General features: G+C 41.0%; 1 protein-coding gene across 2 annotated transcripts; it reads left to right on the plus strand.

Annotated features, from left to right (window-relative positions):
• The first annotated feature begins 735 nt into the window (after positions 1-735).
• Positions 736-23,091, plus strand: LOC113093131 (butyrophilin subfamily 1 member A1-like). Of its 2 annotated transcripts, XM_026258973.1 has the most exons (9): positions 736-973; positions 1,085-1,135; positions 4,811-5,173; positions 17,355-17,645; positions 18,001-18,105; positions 18,681-18,719; positions 20,337-20,381; positions 22,072-22,113; positions 22,209-23,091. In XM_026258973.1, the coding sequence occupies exons 2-9, from the start codon at positions 1,087-1,089 to the stop codon at positions 22,820-22,822; spliced, it is 1,548 nt and encodes a 515-aa protein (XP_026114758.1). In that variant the 5' UTR covers positions 736-973; positions 1,085-1,086; the 3' UTR covers positions 22,823-23,091. The 2 variants fall into 2 exon arrangements, with proteins under 2 accessions (XP_026114758.1, XP_026114759.1); XM_026258974.1 differs by lacking the exon at positions 736-973 and having other exon boundaries at positions 1,009-1,135.
• The last annotated feature ends 796 nt before the right edge of the window (positions 23,092-23,887 follow it).

Consider the following 23,887-nt stretch of genomic DNA (forward strand, 5'->3'; position numbering starts at 1 on the left):
GCACAAAGAAAATAAAAATAACAACTTTGTTCAACAGTTTCTTCTCTTCCCTATCAGTTTTCACCGCGTGTGATGCCGGGGACATTACTGTCAACTTGATTGCACAGAAACTATAGGAAGAAAGCTGAGCTGAGCTGGAAAGTGATATCACTGAAACGATGAACTGCCATTAAAAGGAACATTTACTGTTTCCTATTGTCCTGTTTTTTAAGCTGCTTTAATGCTAAATGTATTTTTTTGTCTGAATTATTGACACACTATTTTCCAGCTTTTAAAGCTGCTTTGACACAATCTGTGTTGTATGACGTGCTATTAAAATAAAGCTGACTTAACTTGATTTGTGAGATACCTGTCGAAAGATGCTGTTCATCTGGTTGGTCTACACCTTGCTCAATGCCTTGGTTTCCTGCTTTTCCTCTTTTGGGTCACAAGGACTGGTTGACTGTGATTTGTTTCAAGATCTCTCTCTCTCTCTCTCTCTAAACAAGAAATCTCTCTAAACAAGAAATGAACTGAAAAATGTCATGATGCTTGTAACTTGTCATGATTGTGGTAGTGTAGCGTTGGGAATATCAACATAAATGTAACATGGCATTTAGTTAATTATATAACTTTGAAAAAAATCTGACTACACTCAAACAGGAAAATGTACAAATTCCCTAGACGCGTCACGTGCATTATCATACGCATATCACACTGAATCATCTGATCGCCTCGCGCGCTCGTCACAGAGATCACACACTGCATGCATCGCAGATTGCATTAAACAGAATCACATCTAACAGAATCACACCGGACTGCAGTTTTATTTTTAGAAAGTGAAAGCAAACAAGGAGGAACATCTCGAGTACCTTTTGGATTCTGAAAGATTTCCGTGTGTTTTAGCATTAATATTTGACGCTTTTATTGTGTTGAACGTAACGGCTCAGATTCACTTAAATCAGATTGCTGTGATTGAATGAACGAGTCTCTAGTGAGTTTTTTTTTTTTTTTTTTTTCATTGAACAAAACAGCCCGATCGATGATTTCTATCATGTGATTTATTCCCTCAGAGTTTGTTTTATTGGAGTCTGTATTTTCACAGGAATGTTGTGGATTATTATCGTTTTACTGAATCTCCTCATAGAGACTTCAGGTAAGAACAACACAAACACACGCGAATCTTTAAAATTTTTATGGTGAATTATTCCATTCCTTATGTGTGCTTAGTGTAATGGGACAATAAACTTCACTATCCCATACTAAAATAACCATAGTTTATTATAGTAAAGGTGTAGGAATTGTTTTTATTTTGTATTTTTTTTTTTTTTTTTGGCATATTGATTACCATTCGCAGGGGTGCCCACTATAGTTTCTGGGATCCCCTGAACTTGGGCGTTAGCTTGGGACAAAAATATAGTTGCAGGTGCCCTCTCCAGGTGCAGGCCATTAGAACTGTCTTAACATTATATTTTTATTTTACTATGAGTTTAGGTAGGTCTCAATGACCAGTTTTTCAGTGACATTTAAAGCCAGAATGGCAGCCTGCCTCACTGATCTTAATGAATATCAACCAAAAAGATATTCTGGCATCACTAACTACTTAAGTTAGTCAAATTTCACAGATGAAAAGTGTGTTTTTTCTATAGTTAACTGTGTAGCAATGTATAAAGCACAATATGCACTTTCAGTCCAAGCAGCTTTCTTTTCAGCGAATCATCTGGGTTAAATGTAATGTCTGCTTTCTGATATAATGGAATGGGCTTCAGACTTTAGCTGACTATAGTCACCTTAATTTATATAGTGCTTTTAACAATACCAATTGTGTCACAGCACTTTACAGTATCAATCACCCCTTTGGCCACTCTGATCAAAACTGCCATTTTTGTCCCCTTTTTCTTGACAAGAAATGCATTTATTAAGAAGTGGAACTGGCGTATTTCTTTGCATCCACATCATACGGGAGACTTTTCAGATGTGCACTTCAGCTTCACCTCAGTGCCATGCTACAGCAGCCAAATGAGCTTCAGAAGAACTACAGTGAACTGCAGTATGATGAGATGTTGTTAGGCTGTATGTCAGTAAAACTGTCCTGTCAACCATCTCACTGTGTCACAGCACACACTCTTCAACTTTATCTGAATCTGTGGTGCCACACTCTGATCGCGACATTATAAATAAGTGCACAAGAAACTGTTAGCATACAATGTAGTTTTTTAGTCATTTAAGTCGTGAAATGAACAAAAAGCTGATTAAAGCTGCAAACAAAAATGAAACAATTTAAATGCATAAAATAACACATTTTACAGTCTGGAATGCATGTGCTGTTGATTTCCAGCCTTTTCACATTCTTATCACTATCTGCGTGTCTCATCCATGAGTATGCAATGTTGTAGAACAAGCTTTTGGGGGTTTGAGAACCAGAGCCAAGCTGACTGGACAATAAAGCTATAGTAAGCCCCATTATTTAAATAACTAGAGGTGATGAATAATACAAAAATTGTCATATTCACTCAGTTTTACTTGATATGATAATACACAAATATCTAAATTACAATTAAGTATAAATAGTTGTGTTTTAGGCAGTAAACTAGTCTAAACTTTCTTATAAAAAAATATATTTCTGTGCTACCCCAGACTGGTTACTGCGACTGGAGCCGGACATATATTTGTCATGAGTCTGGACGTGGGCTGTTGCCCATCCTGATGGCTATTTATACTCTTTCCCCACAACTCTCTGGGCTGGATTATCAGTTGTTTATATGTGGACTGATGCAAGCACTAGGTTGCCATAATTGTGTCATATCCCGGTTTCTGTTTTGTGCCTGTGGTCAGATTCTGATATTTGTGTTTTTTTTTTTTTTTCTGTTTTTGTTTCTACTTTGTTAATAAAGAGTTCTTACCTGCATTTGGATCTAGACCCTGTTTTTCTTCGGTGCTCTCATTACCGGCCAGTGAAAATATTGAGATGATATTTAGATTATTGATGAAATATAAGTGTATTATTAACTGTATTTAAAAAAAACTTTAAACTTTAAACTCTTGTCTAGACTATATTTGTCCTCTCTCCTCCAGACCAGCACGGCTGCCCCTTCTAACCCCTGGTTATCTGGTGTCCTTAGTGAGCACCGGACCAAACTCAGGGCAGCAGAGAGAAAATGCCACAAATCAAAAGATCTGTTAATCCCGAGGATATATCAGTCTTTGCTTTCATCTTTCTCTGCTTAACTCCATACTGCAAAATCATCATTCTTCCAAAAAAAGATCCAAAGTGCTCCAGACACACACAATATCTTCAAAACATTAAATTCTTCCCTTTGTCCCGGCCCACCACATACCACCACTTTTATGACAGGTGATGTTTTCGCCACATTCTTCACAGAAAAAACAGAATGAGAAGTAGTCAGGTCACAGCCCCACATGCACAGGATTTCAAATCAACCACACTCACTGATAAAATTCCCATATCAAAACTTATCCTCTCCATCCATCCTACAACATGCCCTCTAGATCCAATGCCTTCACACCTCCTCCAAGAAATCTCTCCTACACTTCACTTTACACTTTTTTTACAATCTTCTGCACTCACACTAAATCTAAATCTAAGTGTAACCTTTGATGACTAGCTGACCTTCAGAGACCAGATTACAAAGACTGCTTGATCTTGCAGGTTTGCATTGCACAACACCAGAAAGATTAGGCCCTTTCTAATGGAGCATGCTGCACAGTTTTTTTTCCAGGCCCTTGTCATTTCTAGGCTGGACTACTGCAATGCACTTCTGACTGGACTTCCATTAAGCAAAATCAAACCTCTAGAAATGATTCAGAATGCAGCAGCACGACTGGTCTTCAATGAAACCAAAAGAGCCCATGTTACACCTCTCTTCTCCTTGCACTGGCTACCGGTTGTGGCTCGCATCAAGTTCAAGACATTGCTGTTTGCATATAGAACAGCCACAGACTCAGCTTATGTATAAAAGAGGATGTAGCAGAGCAAGAGGTGCTTCAGTTTGAGTAACCACACCTCTTAAATAATCCTGGCTTGAGAAACATTTTGTTTGCTGCTCAGCTGTGAGTTTGTAGTTGTATTTTGTGTATGCTTTGTTGAAGAATTTGTAAACAAGTTAATGAATTTTTTTCTTTTGTAGATTTTTGTATTACATGGAACTTATATTGACTTGAGTGCTTTTGTGTGATTTATTTAATGCTTTGTTTGTTTGGTGTTTAAGATGTTTATGAAAAAATTTATTATAAGCTGTAAAAAGATTTTTCTTTCTTGTCCTTTGTTGATTCATGTACACCCTTAACACAGTATCCAGTAGGATAGAGTGCAAGATTGATTCCCCCCTCATTCTTCTGTAGCAGGCCTGGTTTTAAATAGCTGGGACAGTTACACTCTACTTCCACTCACTACCAGAAATCTATGCCCCCTCCAGAAGTCTGAGATCTGCTAGTGACAACCTTGTTCACCATTCCTAGCTGGTGGAATGATCTTCCCACCCCTATCCGAAATGCTGAATCCCTGGCAATTTTCAAGTAACAGCTGAAAACTCATCTCTTTTGATACTTGGCTTCATGACGAACATCACAAGATGAGAGATCTTCGTTTTGTACAGCTTGTGCGTCTGTGCTGCAGTGCACTCAATGTATATGTTTAAAGGAGTGCAATATCAGGCCCGAAACTGATACAGTATTGGTAGATTGTGTGTATTACAATTTAAATGACTGGATTCCTTCTGCAAACATTTGCAGAGTGGAACGTGATCACACTTGAAATATCATAGCTAATGCACTGTTTATTTAATTGAGTGTGTCTCTCTCTGTCTCTCAGTGTCGTTGACTGTGGTGGTTCCTCCTGATCCTATAGTGGCTCATGTGGGATCCACAGTGACTCTTCCCTGCTGGATCTCTCCTCCTGAGAACGCTGGAGCTCTGGAGATCCGCTGGTACCGTCAGGATCAGTTCAGCAATCCTGTTCTCCTCTATAATCACGGGAAGATCCAGGACATCCAGGAGGAATCATACAGGAACCGAAGCTCTCTGGCTCTGCGGTCAGATCAGTCTGGTGGACTGAAGGATGGAGATGTCTCTCTACGGCTGGAGAAACTCACTTTTCAGGATGAAGGTCCATTTCACTGTTATGTGAGCGGAGAACATTCATATGGGAGTGAAGAGGTGGTTCTCAAAATCATGGGTGAGTAGCCATTTTCAAAAGATTTACATCTTATTAATAGTTCAGGTAAATAGTTAACTGACTGCCCACATTAGACATTCTGTTCGCTATAATTAACTGTGCAATTGCATGTCAACCTATTGTACTAACCCTAACAGTCTACTAATACTACTATTAGTCTACTTATTACTATTAGTCTACTAATGAGAGTTACTTGACATATAGTTGCAAAGTTACTTAAAGTCAGTAGAACGTCTAAAGTGGAAATCAAGTGTAACCGATATATTGGTGAAAAACATTTGCTGTTATACTTTAAATACTAATTTCTTGACCTGTAACCCTACTTATTAAGTCATCACTGTCAGAATAAAACTTTAAACACTTGTCAGCCAGACATAAAAAACATGACAAACAATGCCATATATCGGCCAATATATTTACATTTACATTTACATTTAATCATTTAGCAGACGCTTTTATCCAAAGCGACTTACAAATGAGAACAATAGAAGCAGTCAGGTCAACAAGAGAACAACAACAGAATACAAGTGCCATGACAAGTCTCAGTTAGTCTAGTATAGAACGCATAGCCCGGTGTATAGAATTTTTTTTTTTTTTTTTTTTTAATTAAATGAAAAAGACAAGAAAAGGAAAAGTACTGGTGTTAGTAGGTTAAGTGCAGGCGAAAAAGATGAGTCTTTAGATGTTTCTTGAAAATGAGTAAAGACTCAGCTGTACGAATTGAGATTGGGAGATCATTCCACCAGCTGGGCACAGTCCAGGAAAAGGTCCGTGAGAGTGATTTTGAATTTCTTTGGGATGGCACCACAAGGCGTTGTTCACTTGCAGAGCGCAAACTTCTGGAGGGCACATAGGATTTAACCAGTGAGTTTAGGTAAGTTGGTGCCGTGCCAGTGGTCGTCTTGTAGGCAAGCATCAGTACCTTGAATTTGATGCGAGCAGCTACTGGTAGCCAGTGTAACCTGATGAGGAGAGGAGTAACATGAGCTTTTTTTGGCTCATTGAAGACAATCCTCGCTGCTGCATTCTGGATCATTTGCAGAGGCTTGACAGTACATGCAGGAAGGCCCGCCAGGAGAGCATTACAATAGTCCAGTCTGGAGAGAACAAGAGCTTGGACAAGAAGTTGGGTTGCTTGCTCTGACAGGAAGGGTCTAATCTTCCTAATGTTGTATAAGGCAAACCTGCAGGACCGGGTCGTTGTAGCAATGTGGTCAGTGAAGCTTAATTGATGATCCATCACAACTCCTAGGTTTCTGGCTGTCCTCGAAGGAGTTATGGTTGACGAGCCCAGCTGTATAGAGAAGTTGTGATTAATCAATGGGTTGGCTGGAATTACCAGTAGTTCAGTCTTTGTAAGGTTAAGCTGAAGGTGATGGTCATTCATCCAGCTAGAAATGTCACTCAGACAGGCTGAAATGCGAGCAGCTACCGTCGGGTCATCAGGCTGGAATGAGAAGTAGAGTTGGGTGTCATCAGCGTAGCAGTGATAAGAAAAGCCATGCTTCTGAATGACAGATCCTAAAGATGTCATGTAGATGGAGAAGAGAAGTGGTCCAAGTACTGAGCCTTGAGGAACTCCAGTAGCAAGGTGGTGTGACTTAGAAACATCACCCCTCCAAGACACACTGAAGGATCTGTCAGAGAGGTAGGACTTAACCCACAGGAGAGCAGTTCCAGAGATTCCCATCTTTCTGAGGGTGGACAGGAGAATCTGGTGATTAACAGTGTCAACAGCAGCAGACAGGTCCAGTAAGATGAGTACCGAGGAATTTGAAGCTGCTCTTGCTAGTCGCAGGGCTTCAGTAACCGAGAGCAGAGCAGTCTCAGTTGAGTGGCCACTTTTGAAGCCAGATTGGTTGCTGTCCAGGAGGTTGTTCTGTCCAAGGAACATAGAAAGCTGGTTGAACACAGCCCGCTCAAGTGTCTTTGCAATGAATGGAAGAAGGGATACCGGTCTGTAGTTTTCAAGAAGCGCTGGATTTAGAGATGGTTTCTTGAGCAGTGGGCTTACCCGAGCCTGCTTGAATGCTAAGGGAAATGTTCCAGATTGAAGAGAGGAGTTGATAATGTGAGTAAGTGAAGGTATGACTGAAGAAGAGATCGCTTGAAGGAGGTGAGTGGGGATAGGATCAAGTGGACAAGTAGTAGGATGATTGGACAGGAGAATTTTGGAGACGTCCATCTCTGAGAGTGGGGAGAAGGAGGATAAAGAGTGTGCATCAGTCATTGTGAAGTTTCCTCAGTCTGTGGTGTGGAGAATTGTTCACTGATGGATCTAGTCTTATTTGTGAAGAAAGCTGCAAAGTCGTCCACTGTAAGATTCGATGGAGGAGGTGGAGGCGGCGGATTAAGAAGAGAAGAGAAAGTCTTGAATAGTGTCCGAGCGTCACAGCAGCTGTTAATTTTGTTGTGGTAGTAGGATGTTTTAGCTGTGAAGATATTTGCAGAGAAGGAAGAGAGGAGAGATTGATACACACTGAGGTCCGTAGATTTTTTTGATTTCTGCCATTTCCTCTCTGCAGCCCTGAGTTTAGAGCGATGTTCACGGAGAACCTCGGACAGCCAGGGGGCAGATGGGGCAATGCGTGCTGGTCTAGACAATAGTGGGCAAAAGTTGTCCATGCAAGATGTTAAAGTGGAGCAAAGAGTGTCCGTAGCACTGTTCGTGTCCAGAGCAGAAAACTGAGAGAATGGTGGAAGAGAGGATGAAACCACAGCAGATAGGCGAGATGGAGAGAGTGAGCGTAGGTTCCGTCGAAAGGTGACCTGCGTTGGAGTGTGTGCCACTTCAGGAGTAAGTGCTAGGTTAGCAGTAATGAGGAAGTGATCAGAGGTGTGCAGTGGAGCAACTGAAGAGGTGTCCACAGAGCAACCGTGCGTGTAGATGAGGTCAAGTTGGTTGCTCGATTTGTGAGTCGCTGTAGTGGACACTAGCTTGAGATCAAATGAGGTGAGCAGAGTTTTGAAGTCAGCAGCCTGGGGTTTATCTAAGTGGATGTTGAAGTCACCAAGCAGTACCAGAGGAGTACCATCTTCAGGAAAGTTTGATAGCAGCACATCCAACTCCTCCAAGAAGTTTCCCAGTTGACCTGGAGGACGATAAATGACCACAAAGTGAATTTTAACAGGGTGGGTTACAGTAATGGCATGTGATTCAAATGAACCAGTACCTGTAGGTGATGGCTGAAGTTCAAATTTCCATTCTTTGGATATAAGGAGACCTGTACCTCCACCCCTCCCAGTGGTACAAGGAGTGTGGGAACAAGTGAAATTAGTAGAGAGGGCTGCAGGGGTGGCAGTATCTTCAGGTTTGATCCAAGTCTATGTCAGTGCCATGAGGTTGAGACCGGAATGGGTAGCAATAGAGGAAATTAAGTCTGCTTTGTTAACTGCAGACTGGCAGTTCCAGAGACCAACTGGAATAGAGAGCATAGTAGTAGAGGTCAGAGGGACATGGCGTAGGTTTGTCAGACAGGCCTTCCTGCGACGTATATAGCGTGCTCTCCGAGTGTTAGTAGTGATAGTAGAGATCTGAAAGCACATAGTGACTACAAGTGTAAGATATATTTGAGAAAACTATACAAAGAGTGGAAAAAAAGAGAAAAGCAATACTCAGGTGCCCTGTCGTTGTCCTTGCTCGGTGGAGTCGCGCAGGTAGAGTCGATTGTCTTTACACTCATCGGTCTTCACACGAGGAGGGTTCACACGAGGGTTGCCACGACCGCTGCCGCGGTGAAACCTAGTGCTTTGTATTAGCCTGATTACCTGTGATTGAAGTCAGCTGGACACGCCTCACTATTTAGCAGATCGAAACCAGCCAGTCCCGCGATAGGCAAACGCAAAACCAAGCGCCACTTTCAGCACGTATTAACCACGGTAAGACACACACAATTTAAACCAAACAACTTTCCTAGCAATGATGATCACACACTAGTCTGATGAGAAAACAAGACAAAACACTCACAAGCTGCTGTCCTTCTATGTTGCTCGACTGTTTCTTCTGACAAGTGCTTTCCAAACAGCTAATTAAGTACTTTCACTGGCTTTGGCCACGCCTCACTATTTAGCAGATCGAAACCAGGCAGTCCCGCGATAGGCAAACGCAAAACCAAGCGCCACTTTCAGCACGTATTAACCACGGTAAGACACACACAATTTAAACCAAACAACTTTCCTAGCAATGATGATCACACACTAGTCTGATGAGAAAACAAGACAAAACACTCACAAGCTGCCGTCCTTCTATGTTGCTCGACTGTTTCTTCATGTTGTGATATTAGTTGATCACAACATTTAAGTCATTTTTTTTTGTTCCTCAATAATACCCATATTTATAAATTATAATCAGAAAGAGCTTTATTGTATGTATCAAATAGTATGTTTGCACATAAAATTCATTTGTTTTGGTCACATAAGTTTCCAGTACACGGAGACAACTACAACACAAAGATAATAAAAAGATAAAGATGTATATGTATATGATAAACGAAATCTGAATTTTTTTTATCTACAGGTGTGTTGTAGATGTAATATAATAGAGCAATATGTAGGGATAGACTAAGATTGGTGGTCTCAAGTAAATATTACCAGTATTGCACAATGGGGAGAGCATTTAACTGTTCATGAGGTTGAATGCCTGGGGGAAGAAACTTTTATTGTGCCTGCCAGTTCTGCTTCTTGAACCAAAAGTTTAAGAAGCAGACAGCTTGGATGTGAGGGATCCAGAGTTATTTTCTGAGCCCTGTATAAAGTGAAGTGACATGACGTAACATACAGCCAAGTATGGTGACCCATACTCAGAATTCATGCTCTGCATTTAACCCATCCAAAGTGCACACAGACGGCAGTGAACAGACACCCAGAGCAGTGGGCATCATTTATTGTGCAGTGCCCAGGTAGCAGCTGGGGGTTCAGTACCTTGCTCAAGAGAACCTCAATCGTTGCATTACTGGCCCGAGACTCAAACCCACAACCTTAAGGTTAGGAGTCAAACTCTCTAAACACTAAGCCACGACTTCCCATAATCTCATATTACATACATACTGTTCTTTAAGAGTTGGCAGGAGAGCACCAATCCTCCTCTTAGCAGTCCACAGCATCCTCTGTAGTCTTCTGATGTCTGATTTTGTAGCTGAACCAAACCAGACAGTTATTGATGTGCACAGTAGACACTCAATGATGGCTGAGAACTATGTGAGCAACTCCTGTGGCAGGTTGAATTTACTCGACTGGCAAAGGAAGTGCAACCTCTGCTGGGCCTTTTTCACAATGGAGTCAATGTGATTGTCCCACTTCAGGTCCTGAGAGATAGTGGTGCCCAGGAATCTGAATTACTCCACTGCAGCCACAGTGCTGTTCATGATGGTGAGAAAATCCACGATCATCTCCACTGTTTTGTGCTCCAGGTTGTTAAGACTGCACCAGACAGCCAGCTGCTCAACCTCTTATCTGTAAGCAGACTCATCACCGTCCTGGATGAGGCCGATTACTGTAGTGTCGTCTGCAAACTTTAGGAGCTTGACAGAGGGGTCTTTAGAGGTGCAGTCGTTGGTGTACAGGGAGAAAAGCAGAGGGGAGAGAACACATCCCTGAGGGGCACCAGAGTTGGTGGAGCAGCTGTTTGATGTGAATTTCCCCGGTCTCACTAACTGTTGCCTATCTGTCAGAAAGCTGGTGATCTACTGACAGATAGAGCTAGGGACAGAGAGCTGGGTCAGTTTTGTCTGTAGGAGTGTTGGGATGGTGGTGTTAAAGGTCAAACTGAAGTCCACAAACAGGATCCTCACATAAATACCTGATTTTAGCTGATATTAACTTTCTAAATAACACCTATGCTCACACTAATGAAGGTGTCAATCTTGCAGTCAAAGATTTAAATTACATATTTCGAAAATCAGCAAAACAATCCAAACTGAAAACAAAAAATGGAATTATCAAATACTCAAAAATGACAAAAAAATGCTTTGATCAGGACTGCCAAACTATTCACAAAAACCTGAGAACACTGTCAAATCAGAAACACAGAGAACCAAATAATGCATAGATCAATCTTCCTTACTGTGAAACACTAAAACAATACAAACATACACTCAGAACCAAAAGAACACAATACACCCAAAAACAACTCACGACAATTGAGAAATCAGTGAACACAAACCAATTTTGGAATAATTGGAACAATCTGAAAAAAAAAAAAAACAATCATGAAGAATTGGCAATCCAAAATGGAGAAATATGGGAAAGTAATTTCCAAACATTGTTCAGTGAAGTACAAACAGACACAAACTGTTAACAAAATCAAACAATCAACCAGTTGGGAAAACTAGAATTTGCAATCAAAGATAACCAAAACCCATTAGATTTCCCAACAACTGATAAATGGACTGCATTTATATAGCGCTTTCAACAGACCACATGGTCACCCAAAGCGCTTTGCAATTTGCCTCACATTCACCCATTCACACACTCATTCATACACCAACTGCGGTGTCTGCCATTCAAGGCACATCCAGCTCGTCGGGAGCAGCTGGGGTTAGGTGTCTTGCTCAAGGACACCTCGACACTTGGTCAGGTGGAGCCAGGGATTGAACCACCAACCTTCCGGTTTGTAGACAACCTACATGAACCACTGAGCCACTGCCGCCCCAAAAAAAACAACAACCTCCAACTCAAAAAATCAACTGGTCCTGATGGGATATTAAATGAAATGATAAAACAGACAAGCAGTAAATTTCAATTGGCCATTCTAAAACTATTAATGTGGTTCTGAGTGTAGGTTACTTCCCTGACATCTGGAATCAAGGCTTGATCACACCAATCTTTAAAAACGGAAAATAAATTTGATCCTAATATATAATATTAGAATAAGTAATTGAGCCCATTGTACTCTATGGCAGTGAGGTGTGGGGTCCACTGACCAATCCAAATCAAGATTTCACCAAATGGGAAAAACATCAAATTGAGACCCTGCATGCAGAACTGTGTAAAAATATATTACACGTGCACCGGCATACAACAAATAACGCATGCAGGGCAGAATTAGGCAAATATCTTCTAATCGTAAAGATACAAAAAAGGGCAATTAAATTCTGGAAACATCTGAAACTCAGTGACCCCCAATCATATCATTAGAAAGCCCTTCATCGGCTGGTGTGTGGCGCCGATACAGGATGGCTGCCTCCATGACGTGCTCCGCATATGTTTTTGTGTTTTTGTTAGTTTGTCCTGTCTTTAGTTATATTCCTGCCATCAGTTTCACCAGGGATGAACTGCTGAGCATTCGGCAGAACGCAACACAAGATGTTTTTCCGGATTTCAATTATTCAGACGTTTTAGTGAACATTGTTATCGGAGGAGCAGCGGTGCTGATCAAACGATTCAGGACGCGCAGACGGGGGAAGCGAGCGGGAGCGCTCGTAAGACTCAGGAAGTGCGGATTTCGAACGCCGTTGCCTAGCATCCATCTCGCAAATCTCCGCTCTCTACCCAACAAAACGGACGAACTCCTTCTGCTTTCTCGGACAAATAAGGATTTCACACACTCTGCTGCTCTGTGTTTCACGGAAACCTGGCTGAATGACACCATACCGGACAGCGCGCTCCATCTGCCGGACTTTCAGCTGTTTAGAGCGGATCGCGACGCAGAATCAACGGGGAAATTGCGTAGCGGTGGGACATGCTTTTACATCAATGAACGGTGGTGTACAGATGTAACTGTGTTAAAGAAGACGTGCTGCTCAAATCTCGAAACACTCTTCATTAACTGCAGGCCGTTCTATTCGCCGCGGGAGTTTCACTCGTTCATTCTGGTCAGTGTTTACATCCATCCTCAAGCGCATGTGAGCTCAGCTTTACAGAAACTCGCTGATCAGATCACAGAGACAGAACAACAACACTCGGACTCTGTTTTAATCATTCTCGGGGACTTTAATAAAGCCAATCTCTCCCGTGAACTGCCAAAATACAGACAGCATGTTACATGTCCCACAAGAGACAGTAATATATTGGATCACTGTTACACCACAATAAAGGATGCATTTCACTCTGTTCCACGAGCAGCTTTGGGACGTTCTGATCACCTTCTGGTTCATCTTATACCGTCCTACAGGCAGAAACTAAAATCAGCTAAACCTGTATCAAGGACTGTTAAAAGATGGACTAATGAAGCAGAGCAGGATTTACAATCTTGTTTTGACATCACTGATTGGAGTGTTTTTGAAGCTGCTGCAACCGATCTGGATGAACTCACAGAGACCGTAACATCATATATCGTTTTCTGTGAGGATATGTGTATTTCTACAAAGACTCAACTAATTTACAATAATGACAAACCGTGGTTCACTGCAAAACTCAGACAGCTCCGTCAGGCCAAAGAAGATGCTTACGTGAAGGGGGACAATGTCTTGTATAAACAGGCTAAATACACACTGGAAAAAGAGATCAAAGTGGCAAAGATGAACTATTCTGAAAAAAATAAGGACTCAGTTCACTTTCAACAACTCAGCATCAGTGTGAAAAAGTCTAAAGAAGATCACCAATTACAAGACACCACCCCCCAGCACTGTGGAGAATTAACGACTGGCAGACGATCTGAACGAGTTTTACTGCAGGTTTGAAAGAAGAACACCCATCACCTGCCCTGAACGCCTCCCCACACAACCATTCACACCATTCACAACTCCTGCAACCAGTCCTGAATGCCTCTCCAAACAAACGTTCACACCATTAACAGCTCCTGCAACCCATCCTGAACACTTCTCCAATCAAGCACTCTCACCATTCACACCTCCTGCATCCCCCCTCTCCCCCACACCTGCAATTCAGATCAGCGAGGATGCGGTGCGCCAGGTCTTCCGGAAGCAGAAAAGTAAAAAAGCACCGGGCCCAGATTGTGTTACACCAGCCTGTCTGAAATCCTGTGCTGACCAGCTGGCCCCCATCTTCACAAAGATCTTCAACAGATCCCTTCATGCTTCAAACGCTCCACCATCATCCCCATCCCTAAGAAAACCAAAATTACAGGACTAAATGACTACAGGCCTGTGGCTCTAACGTCTGTAGTCATGAAGTCATTTGAAAAACTGGTGCTGGCCCACCTGAAGGACATCACTGGGCCCTTGCTGGATCCTCTTCAGTTTGCCTACAGAGCAAACAGGTCTGTGGACGATGCAGTAAACATCGGACTGCATTATGTTCTGCAACACCTAGACAGACCGGGGACTTATGTGAGGATCCTGTTTGTGGACTTCAGCTCGGCCTTCAACACGATCATCCCAAACCTCCTCCTGCCCAAACTAAATCAGCTCTCCGTGCCCACCTCCATCTGTCCGTGGATCAACAGCTTCCTGACAGACAGGCAGCAGCTAGTGAGGCTGGGAAAATACACATCCAGCACCCGTACAATCAGCACCGGAGCTCCCCAGGGCTGCGTTCTCTCCCCACTGCTCTTCTCCCTGTACACTAATGATTGCACGTCTAAGGACCCCTCTGTCAAGCTCCTGAAGTTTGCAGATGACACCACACTCATCGGCCTCCTTCAGGATGGTGACGAGTCTGCTTACAGACAGGAGGTAAAAGAGCTGGCTGTCTGGTGCACTCTCAAAACCTGGAGCTTAACACGCTCAACAGTGGAGATGATTGTGGACTTCAGGAGAAACCCCCCTGCACTCCCCCCACTCACCATCATGAACAGCACTGTGACTGCAGTGGAGTCATTCAGGTTCCTGGGCACCACTATCTCTCAGGACCTGAAGTGGGACAATCACATTGACTCCAATGTGAAAAAGGCCCAGCAGAGGTTGTACTTCCTTCACCAGCTGAGGAAGTTTAACCTGCCACAGGAGCTGCTGAAACAGTTCTACTCCACCATCATCGAATCCATCCTCTGTACTTCAGTAACTGTCTGGTTCAGCTCAGCTTCTAAATCTGACCTCAGAAGACTACAGAGGGTAGTCCGGACTGCTGAGCGAATCATTGGTACAACCCTCCCTTCTATTCAAGAACTGTACTTATCCAGAGTGAGAAAAAGGGCTGTCAAAATCACTCTGGACCCCTCACATCCAGCACACTCCCTCTTTGAACTGTTGCCATCTGGTCGACGCTACAGAGCACTGAGCACCAGAACGACCAGACACAGGACCAGTTTCTTCCCTCAGGCAATCCACAATCCATCTTATGAACAGCTGATAATAACGGCGAACACACTACACTTTATATTTATATACACATACATTTATTTATCTAACACACATACTTAGTATACACTTAAATTTTGCACATAATACACATGTACATACATAACTGCATTTTGTAATATACCTGCGTACAATTGTCAATTTGTATATTGTCATTCACTATCTACTTATTTGTATTTTTTATTCTTTTATTATGTGTTTTATGTTCTGTCGCTGTCATTCTGTTGTACTGTGGAGCTTCTGTCACGAAAACAAATTCCTCGTATGTGTAAACACACCTGGCAATAAAGCTCATTCTGATTCTGATTCTGATTCTGAATACCAAGAGATGAGCAAAGAAAGCAGTCCCCTCCCTCTGCTGATCCAGAGCTTGAGTCCTGATGCTCCACTAACATCTACTGATGCTCTGAATCACATCAGAATCAATCAGATTACTGCACAAATCACACAGAATTACATCACTCACTGGTAAACCCAAACACAACAACAGAGTAAAATACGATGCTATTTGGCTCTAAAGAAAGAGTACAGTATGGCAGAGTATCTGTACACAGTGTCAGATTAGAAACTGAGGAGCACACTGACCAGATACAGACTCAGCGGACACAAGCTGATGATAGAGACGGGCAGACACAGAAAAACATGGCTGCCAGCGGAGCAGAGATTGTGTTCACACTGTGATCTGAATCAGATGGAAACAGAACTGCACTTCCTAACAGAATGCCCCAAATACACGGACATACGGACAGGGTTCTATGATAAAATACAGCAGATCCATCAGACATTTAAAACTCTTCCGAAGCAGGAGAAACTGGCGTATCTGTTAGCAGAACACAAGAACTGCTGTGTGTTTGCTGCTCAGTGTGTGTCTGCCTGTCATGATGTTAGAGAAAACACTCAACCTGCCCTGACCTGATGTCTCCAATGTAGATTATGTTATGCCATATTACTGTGTTGTATTACTTAGATGTATATTTTGCCTATTCAAATCTAATACTTTATCTTATTTTATGTTATTTATAACTTGTACACTTACATACACTAATCCATTTTGCACTACAAGCTTAATACCTTTTATATATTTGTATTATTACTATTAATCTTTTTATTTCTGTTAATACATAGGTGCAACATTTGTAAGCAGCCCAGCTGTAACTGCTTTGCAATACACATGTAGTTTTTGTCATGCCAAAAAAGCTCACCTAAATTTAAATTGAAGTCCTTTGATTTGGGGTTTCTTTGGGATAGGGATGATGGTGGATCAACTGATGATTATGTAGAGAGATGGTCAGAATGGGTGTGGGGTGTGAAACTGGGAGTCTCAATCCTGCAGTAAAACCCCATCAGGTCTCCACATTTGTAATGTCTTTCATGCCTTTCCACACTGAAGCAGGGTCGTTGGTTGAAAACTGGTTTTCCAGATTTTTTTTGCATAGCTCTTCTTAGCCACTCTGATCTCCTTAATCAGTGTGTTCCTGGCCTCATTGTGCAAGACCCTGTCTCCACTCATGTAGGAATCGTCTTTGGCCTGACGGAGCTGAGTTTTGCTGTGAACCATGCATGTATGTTAAACAAGTCCTGATAGGAAGGCACTACAGAATCTTTGGGCTCGTCCTGATCAGTGGCAGCAGCTTCAAAAACACTTTAATCAGTGCTGTCGAAACAGGCTTGTAATGCAAAATCAGTTAATTGTGGTGTAACAGTGGTCCAGTATATTACTGTCACCGGCTATATATTTTTGGTGTTCACAGGATAGATTTGCTTTATTAAAGTCACAGAGAATGTTTTTTTTTTCTCCTCACTTTCCTAATGTTATGCTATATTTCTTCCTCAATTGCCTGTCTTCCTGTCCTGTCTACCCCCTTGTCATATTGTACGTATGTATGTATGGACAGGTTTATGGCTAATTTCACTGTTACTTGTGACTAGTGATAATAAAGGGCTACTACTACTAAGATCTGAGCATCTGTCTCTCCTCTCATCAGCTTTAGGATCCACTCCTGTCCTGTCTCCAGAGTCTCTAGATGATGGTCGTGTGAACATCAGCTGCAGGTCCAGTGGCTGGTATCCAGAGCCCAGTGTCTCCTGGATGTCAGATGAAGGAAGGGTTCTCCGTCCTGGAGGAACATCTCACACTCGTGGAGCAGATGAGATGATCTCTGTCCACAGCTGGACGGCCGTCTCTCTCTCAGACGCTCAACTGGTCTCATGTTCAGTCTCTCTCAGAACTGGAGAATTGAAGGAAAGTAGTATTCACATACAAGCCATCTGTTCAGGTTAGTGAACATTGTCACTTACACTTGAGCCTCAAACAAGAATATTTGTAGTTCTCACATACAAAGTGAACAAGCTTGCTTGAACTTTATCCCTGTGAATGTTTTTCATGTGCAAATGTTTTTCCTGTAAACTTAACTTCAGTATGTATATCCCAGTCCCCCTTATTTATCAACTACCCTTTATAGAGAGATGTTTCACCATGCAGATCACATCCATTATATTATTCTGTACGATTGTCGTCTTTCAAATGCAAAAAGTGTTGTGAATGTTAACAACAATTTTTCTACTTCAAATTACTGTAAATGATTCATATTTTTTGAAGGTGTTTAGATTAATCTGGTTTGTATTTCTCAGGTTCATCAAGTCCATGGAATGCTCTTTCCATTTCCCTCATCGTTCTCATTTGTGTTCTGGGCTTGATTGGGCTGATTCTCTACAAATACAGAGGGAAACTAAAAGGTACAGTTTTTCACATAATCCATGATACATATGCATAAAATAAAGTGGTTAAACACAGAAATGAACAGAGTACATAACAGAGTAACACCAAATCACATGGCAGGTATGATGGAAATCATTCTGTGTTTGTGACTGTAGAATTCATAGCCAAAACAATCACTGATGAATGAGTTACGTGATAAAGGCACATTGTTTCAAATCTTATCTTTATGTCACCTGATCTCGAAGAAATTAGTGTTTTTATTACAACTAATACACAAAAAACGGATTGATACTGTTTACTGGATTGATAGAATGAACTAACAAAATACTTTTACACAAATGAGTTGGACTCTCATAATGTGTAATGCCAACCTCAGAAATGACATTTGACCCCGAGCCAAAAAACATTGAACCCAATGGATAGTTTGTTACACATTCATGGCAATATAAGTAAATATATGAATGAAAATCTGTCTCTCTGTCTGAACGGGTTAAGTGACATTTTTTTTATTGTTTTGTAGTTCAACGTCCTTGGAGTATTTGTAAAGTAGATTGATAATTAACTTCTTCAACGATATTTTCTGTTATTTTAGGTCATGAGGAGGAAACTCTGGCGGATCTGGAAAACAGAGGTATTTGGAGAAGTGGTTTGTTCTTGTGACTGTATTTGCTGAGGTCAACCAGTAATTGTTACTAACCACAAACACATTAAAAATGAATTAGCATCGTAGCATGTTTCGTTTTATATCACAGTGCAGAGAAGTCTGAGTGCACCAGTGAAAATATCTTTGTTATTATTCCCAACTAGACATCATCTTTCATAAATACATTTATTGAAGAGCATCTTGTGGTTTAATGGAAGAAAAAAAAGATAATCTGTAAAAAAGATTGCATTGTATTTCATATCATTTTTCTTGTTTTAAAATTAAAAATTATAGAGTATAGAAGCATAGATTATATATAAAAGTTTGTATACCAGATTTTTAACATGTCACTGTTTATTTTACAAAGTATTACAGACACAATTTCTTATAAATGTCTATTATAATGGATTGTGAATATAATAAAATGGGAAATGCATAAGCTAATTATGCTCCTTGTACACTGATCAGGCACGATATCAATAGCACATGCCTAACATTGTGTAGATCCCCCTCATCCTGCCAAAACAGCTCTGATGCGTCAAAGCAAGCGCTTCACATAACATCTGAACATGTCCTTTGGTCTCTGGCACTAACACTTCAGCAGCAGATCTTCAAAGTTGTGAGATGGGGCCTAGAGCCTTGTGTATCTTATTCCGGGCCGAATCTCAGATGGGCTGGGCATCTGGCCTGTTTTAAGCTTCTCCTTTTTATATTTTAGACATCTGTCAGTTCAGGTAATGGAAGAGATGAGCTGTGTTGGTTGAAACAACATGAGTCCATGCTACGATGACTGTCAAGACTGGCTTACACAGTGTTTAGAGTCCACACCACCAGCAGTGAGCATGGCATCAGCTCAGCTGGAAGAGTTATAAAAGAAAGGATGACTGGGTTAAAACTAGGGCTACCCCCGACTGAAGATTAGTCAACTGGTACTTGTTAATTTAAACTGACTAATCACACATTTGTATTAATTTATTTTCTTGAATGTAAACCTGAATGAGCTTTGCCATGAGCACTGTAATGACTATGACATTATATTTATTCATTAAGCAGACACTTTTATCCAGAGCGACGTACAGTCAGGCTAAAATCCTTTACCAAACATGTGTTCCCTGGGATCTGAACCCACTACCTTTTGCGCTGCTAACGCAATGCTCTGAGCCACAGGAAACTATGAATGTGTCAGGGGGGGAAATGAGGAGATATTTGTATTATTTATTTATAAACAAGTGTTTTCTGAGTCAATGACAGCTACAAAGATGGAGTTGATGATACTATCACACCATCTCCACAGTACAGTGAAGCAACTTTCATACAGATTACACAATCAGAGAGTATTTATTTTTGGTTTGGTTCATTTCAAAGTAGATATTTCAATATCTCTGTAGATACAATTCTCATGTCAGTGAGGCAAGCACAATATACGCTTTGTTTCAGTTCATTTTTGTGACAAGCTCCAGCTCAAAGAGACTGAGATGGCAGAGAGCATATCCTAATTGTTTCCTTTAATTTACAAAAGCACAATGTTTTGTTATTGTGAATATATTTAAATAAAAGTAAACCCTTAACAAGGTGAAGAGTTATATATTACTCTTATCTTTTCAGGGGAAAATACCAGTGATCACGCTGGCACCTCCATGTCATGCATAGGTATGTTTTTCATTTGGGATTGGGCTTGTTCAATAATCTGTTATAAAATCTTGGAAATAAGAATATCTACACCCTGTGGTGATATCCTGATTGTTTTTTTTTTTTTTTGCTTTATTGATTTAGATTGTATTGCCCATTTGTTTTTAAATGCCATGTGAGCTGCTGAACAGCCTTTTTACTGTGGTGGTGTTAAAGGTATAAATTAACATTGTGTAAATTAACAAGTGTTTTATTTCTATGGATTTTATTTTATGCAAGTGAAGCGTAGATTTGAGAGGCTAAATTATCCTCTGGCCACTTGGTCGTCACTTTAATAACAAAAACTTGAATCTAACAAACAAAAAATGCTCTAATAATTTTAGGCCCATGCAGGGCTTTAGTGGGGTCTCCATGGGATTAGTTGCTCAGTTGACCTATCGGTAAGCCCCTCCCCTCGAATGCAGATGAGCCAATGGCAGTTGAGTATCAGTTGTGCAAGGACCGGATCTCAGACATCTTTAGGTTTCAGCGACATAGAGAAACATTGGAAGATGAGAAGTTCTCAAAAAGAATGTGCCGGTAGTACTTATAACACTGATTCCAGGTATGATGAGAGGATGGGCAATGGAATAATGGCTAAAACTAGCTTACATTAAAATGAGTGAGTCTGGTAACATACGGACCTAAATAGTTAGTTCTTCTCATGTCTTGTACAGTGTAGATCAAAAACACAAAGAAAGTGAAGTGACATTCAGCCAAGTATTGTGACCCATACTCAGAATTTGTGCTCTGCATTTAACCCATCCGAAATGCACACACACACACACACAGCAGTGAACACACACAAATCATGAACACACACATCATTTATGCCAAAGGTCTACACTTCAGTGCATCTCCATATTAAACTGGTTGAATGTAAATTAATTGAATCTTACTCTGACAAACCGTAATGAGGCTTCTCCCGCTTGCATTTTGATCTGTAAACCCTCACTTCCAAATTCATCTTGTTAACCCACCATATGGACCCACTTTATATTTAGTGGCCTTAACTACTATGTACTTACATTTTAATTAATAATTTAGTACAATGTACTTATTGTGTACATACATGTTTTTAAAACTACATGTAATTACATCTGTTTGTAATTTCTGTAATTACATTTATAATTACACTGTTGACCCATACTTTACACCTTAACCCACCCTTAAACTTACCCATACCTCCAACCCTCTCCCTAACCTTACCCCTATCCCACCTCAATAGCAGCAAAAGTGTTCTACAATACAATATGAACACAATAAGTACATTGTAATTATTTTTTTTATGTAAGTACAAAGTAGTTAAGGCCACCTAATATAAAGTGGGACCCACCATATTTATTTTATAATGGTCTAGTGGTTATAGAGTATGACTCCTAACCCTAAGGTTGTGGGTTTGAGTCTTGGGCCTGTAATACCATGACTTAGGTGTCCTTGAGCAAGACACTGAACCGCAGCATAAATGATGCCCACTGCTCCGTGTGTGTGTGTGTGGATCATGGATCAGTTGTACACCCATGACCCTGACTCTGGTTCACTGGTCGTCTTTCCTTGTAACTCTTTTGGTAGGAGTTCACCTGTCGGGGGTTTTAATATTGTGTCAGATCAGTGCATGTTCTCAGTTACAGCTGTAGTTGTCTTTCTCTAAAATTGTCTGTTCTTATTTTAGTTGTGGGAGACACAAATATAGAAGAACTGAGGAAACATGCAGGTAAGCCATCATTTCAGTTAAATATGAAGATATGTGTAAATATCATCTTATACACGCAAAACTAGGAGGGAAAACTTTTATTTTTTTCCTCACAGTTGAGATCACTATCGACCGTGAGCGTTTACATCCAGATCTGAGAGTTTCTGATAACTGTAAAATCTTGAGGGACGGTAGTGAATATAAACCCACTGGAGAGGGGTTTCCATATGAATTATGTGCTTACGGAGCCCAACGATTCACCTCTGGTCGTCACTATTGGGAAGTAGAGCTGAAACAAGCAAATACACCTCCCAAAAACTTCTGGATAATCGGTGTGGTGAAACATGGAAACTTTACTACAAGAGACAGTTCTGCTTTAACTGCATCAGCTGGTTTCTGGTTCTTGTGTTCAGACGGTCCTCGTGGCTTTTACACCAACACTGATCCACCAGTTAAACTCTCTCTGACACCGAGACCTGAACGACTGGGAGTTCTGTTAGATTATGATCACGGTGAGCTGTCATTTTACAACGTCACAGAGAGAAAACATCTCCTGACCATCAGCAGCAGATTCTCTGGATCACTCGTTCCTCTCTTCAATCCTGGAGCAGGTGATCAGAGCTCGATTAAAATCCTGGATCTTCCAAAACCTGTAGAACCAGCTGAACCCAGTCAGCCTTTACTGAGTAACACGGCAGCTGTAGAATCAGCTGTAGAACTAGTTTACTGAGTAACAACAGCTCAGAAGCCTGACTGACTAATGCAGTTTAATCAGAAACAAACACCTACACAGAAACCATTCTCTCTAATGACCTGATCATATCATCATTACACATCAGAGTGGAACAAACACTAAAAAGAAAGACTAAAAGAAAACAGTGTCTTAGTTCTAGAATGATCAAGCATTTCTACTGAATTCACATAATTTCTATTCAGTTTGTGAAATGTAAAATGACACTAATAGAAGATACAGTCTTGTTCAAAATAATAGCAGTACAATGTGACTAACCAGAATAATCAAGGTTTTTCGTATATTTTTTTATTGCTAAGTGGCAAACAAGTTACCAGTAGGTTCAGTAGATTCTCAGAAAACAAATGAGACCCAGCATTCATGATATGCACGCTCTTAAGGCTGTGCAATTGGGCAATTAGTTGAATTAGTTGAAAGGGGTGTGTTCAAAAAAATAGCAGTGTGGCATTCAATCACTGAGGTCATCAATTTTGTGAAGAAACAGGTGTGAATCAGGTGGCCCCTATTTAAGGATGAAGCCAACACTTGTTGAACATGCATTTGAAAGCTGAGGAAAATGGGTCGTTCAAGACATTGTTCAGAAGAACAGCGTACTTTGATTAAAAAGTTGATTAGAGAGGGGAAAACCTATAAAGAGGTGCAAAAAATGATAGGCTGTTCAGCTAAAATGATCTCCAATGCCTTAAAATGGAGAGCAAAACCAGAGAGACGTGGAAGAAAACGGAAGACAACCATCAAAATGGATAGAAGAATAACCAGAATGGCAAAGGCTCAGCCAATGATCACCTCCAGGATGATCAAAGACAGTCTGGAGTTACCTGTAAGTACTGTGACAGTTAGAAGACGTCTGTGTGAAGCTAATCTATTTTCAAGAATCCCCCGCAAAGTCCCTCTGTTAAAAAAAAGGCATGTGCAGAAGAGGTTACAATTTGCCAAAGAACACATCAACTGGCCTAAAGAGAAATGGAGGAACATTTTGTGGACTGATGAGAGTAAAATTGTTCTTTTTGGGTCCAAGGGCCACAGGCAGTTTGTGAGACGACC

This window comes from Carassius auratus, unplaced genomic scaffold (genome assembly GCF_003368295.1).
Source record: "Carassius auratus strain Wakin unplaced genomic scaffold, ASM336829v1 scaf_tig00214896, whole genome shotgun sequence".
Classification (NCBI taxonomy): Eukaryota; Metazoa; Chordata; class Actinopteri; order Cypriniformes; family Cyprinidae; genus Carassius; species Carassius auratus.

What these genes read in the sequence shown, in the direction of transcription:
- LOC113093131 (XM_026258973.1), top strand. Translation starts at nt 1,087, where the DNA reads ATGTTGTGGATTATTATCGTTTTACTGAATCTCCTCATAGAGACTTCA. An exon ending in ATACAGAGGGAAACTAAAAG is followed by an intron (nt 18,106 to 18,680) that starts GTACAGTTTTTC and finishes CTGTTATTTTAG; the next exon opens with GTCATGAGGAGGAAACTCTG. An exon ending in CACCTCCATGTCATGCATAG is followed by an intron (nt 20,382 to 22,071) that starts GTATGTTTTTCA and finishes TTCTTATTTTAG; the next exon opens with TTGTGGGAGACACAAATATA.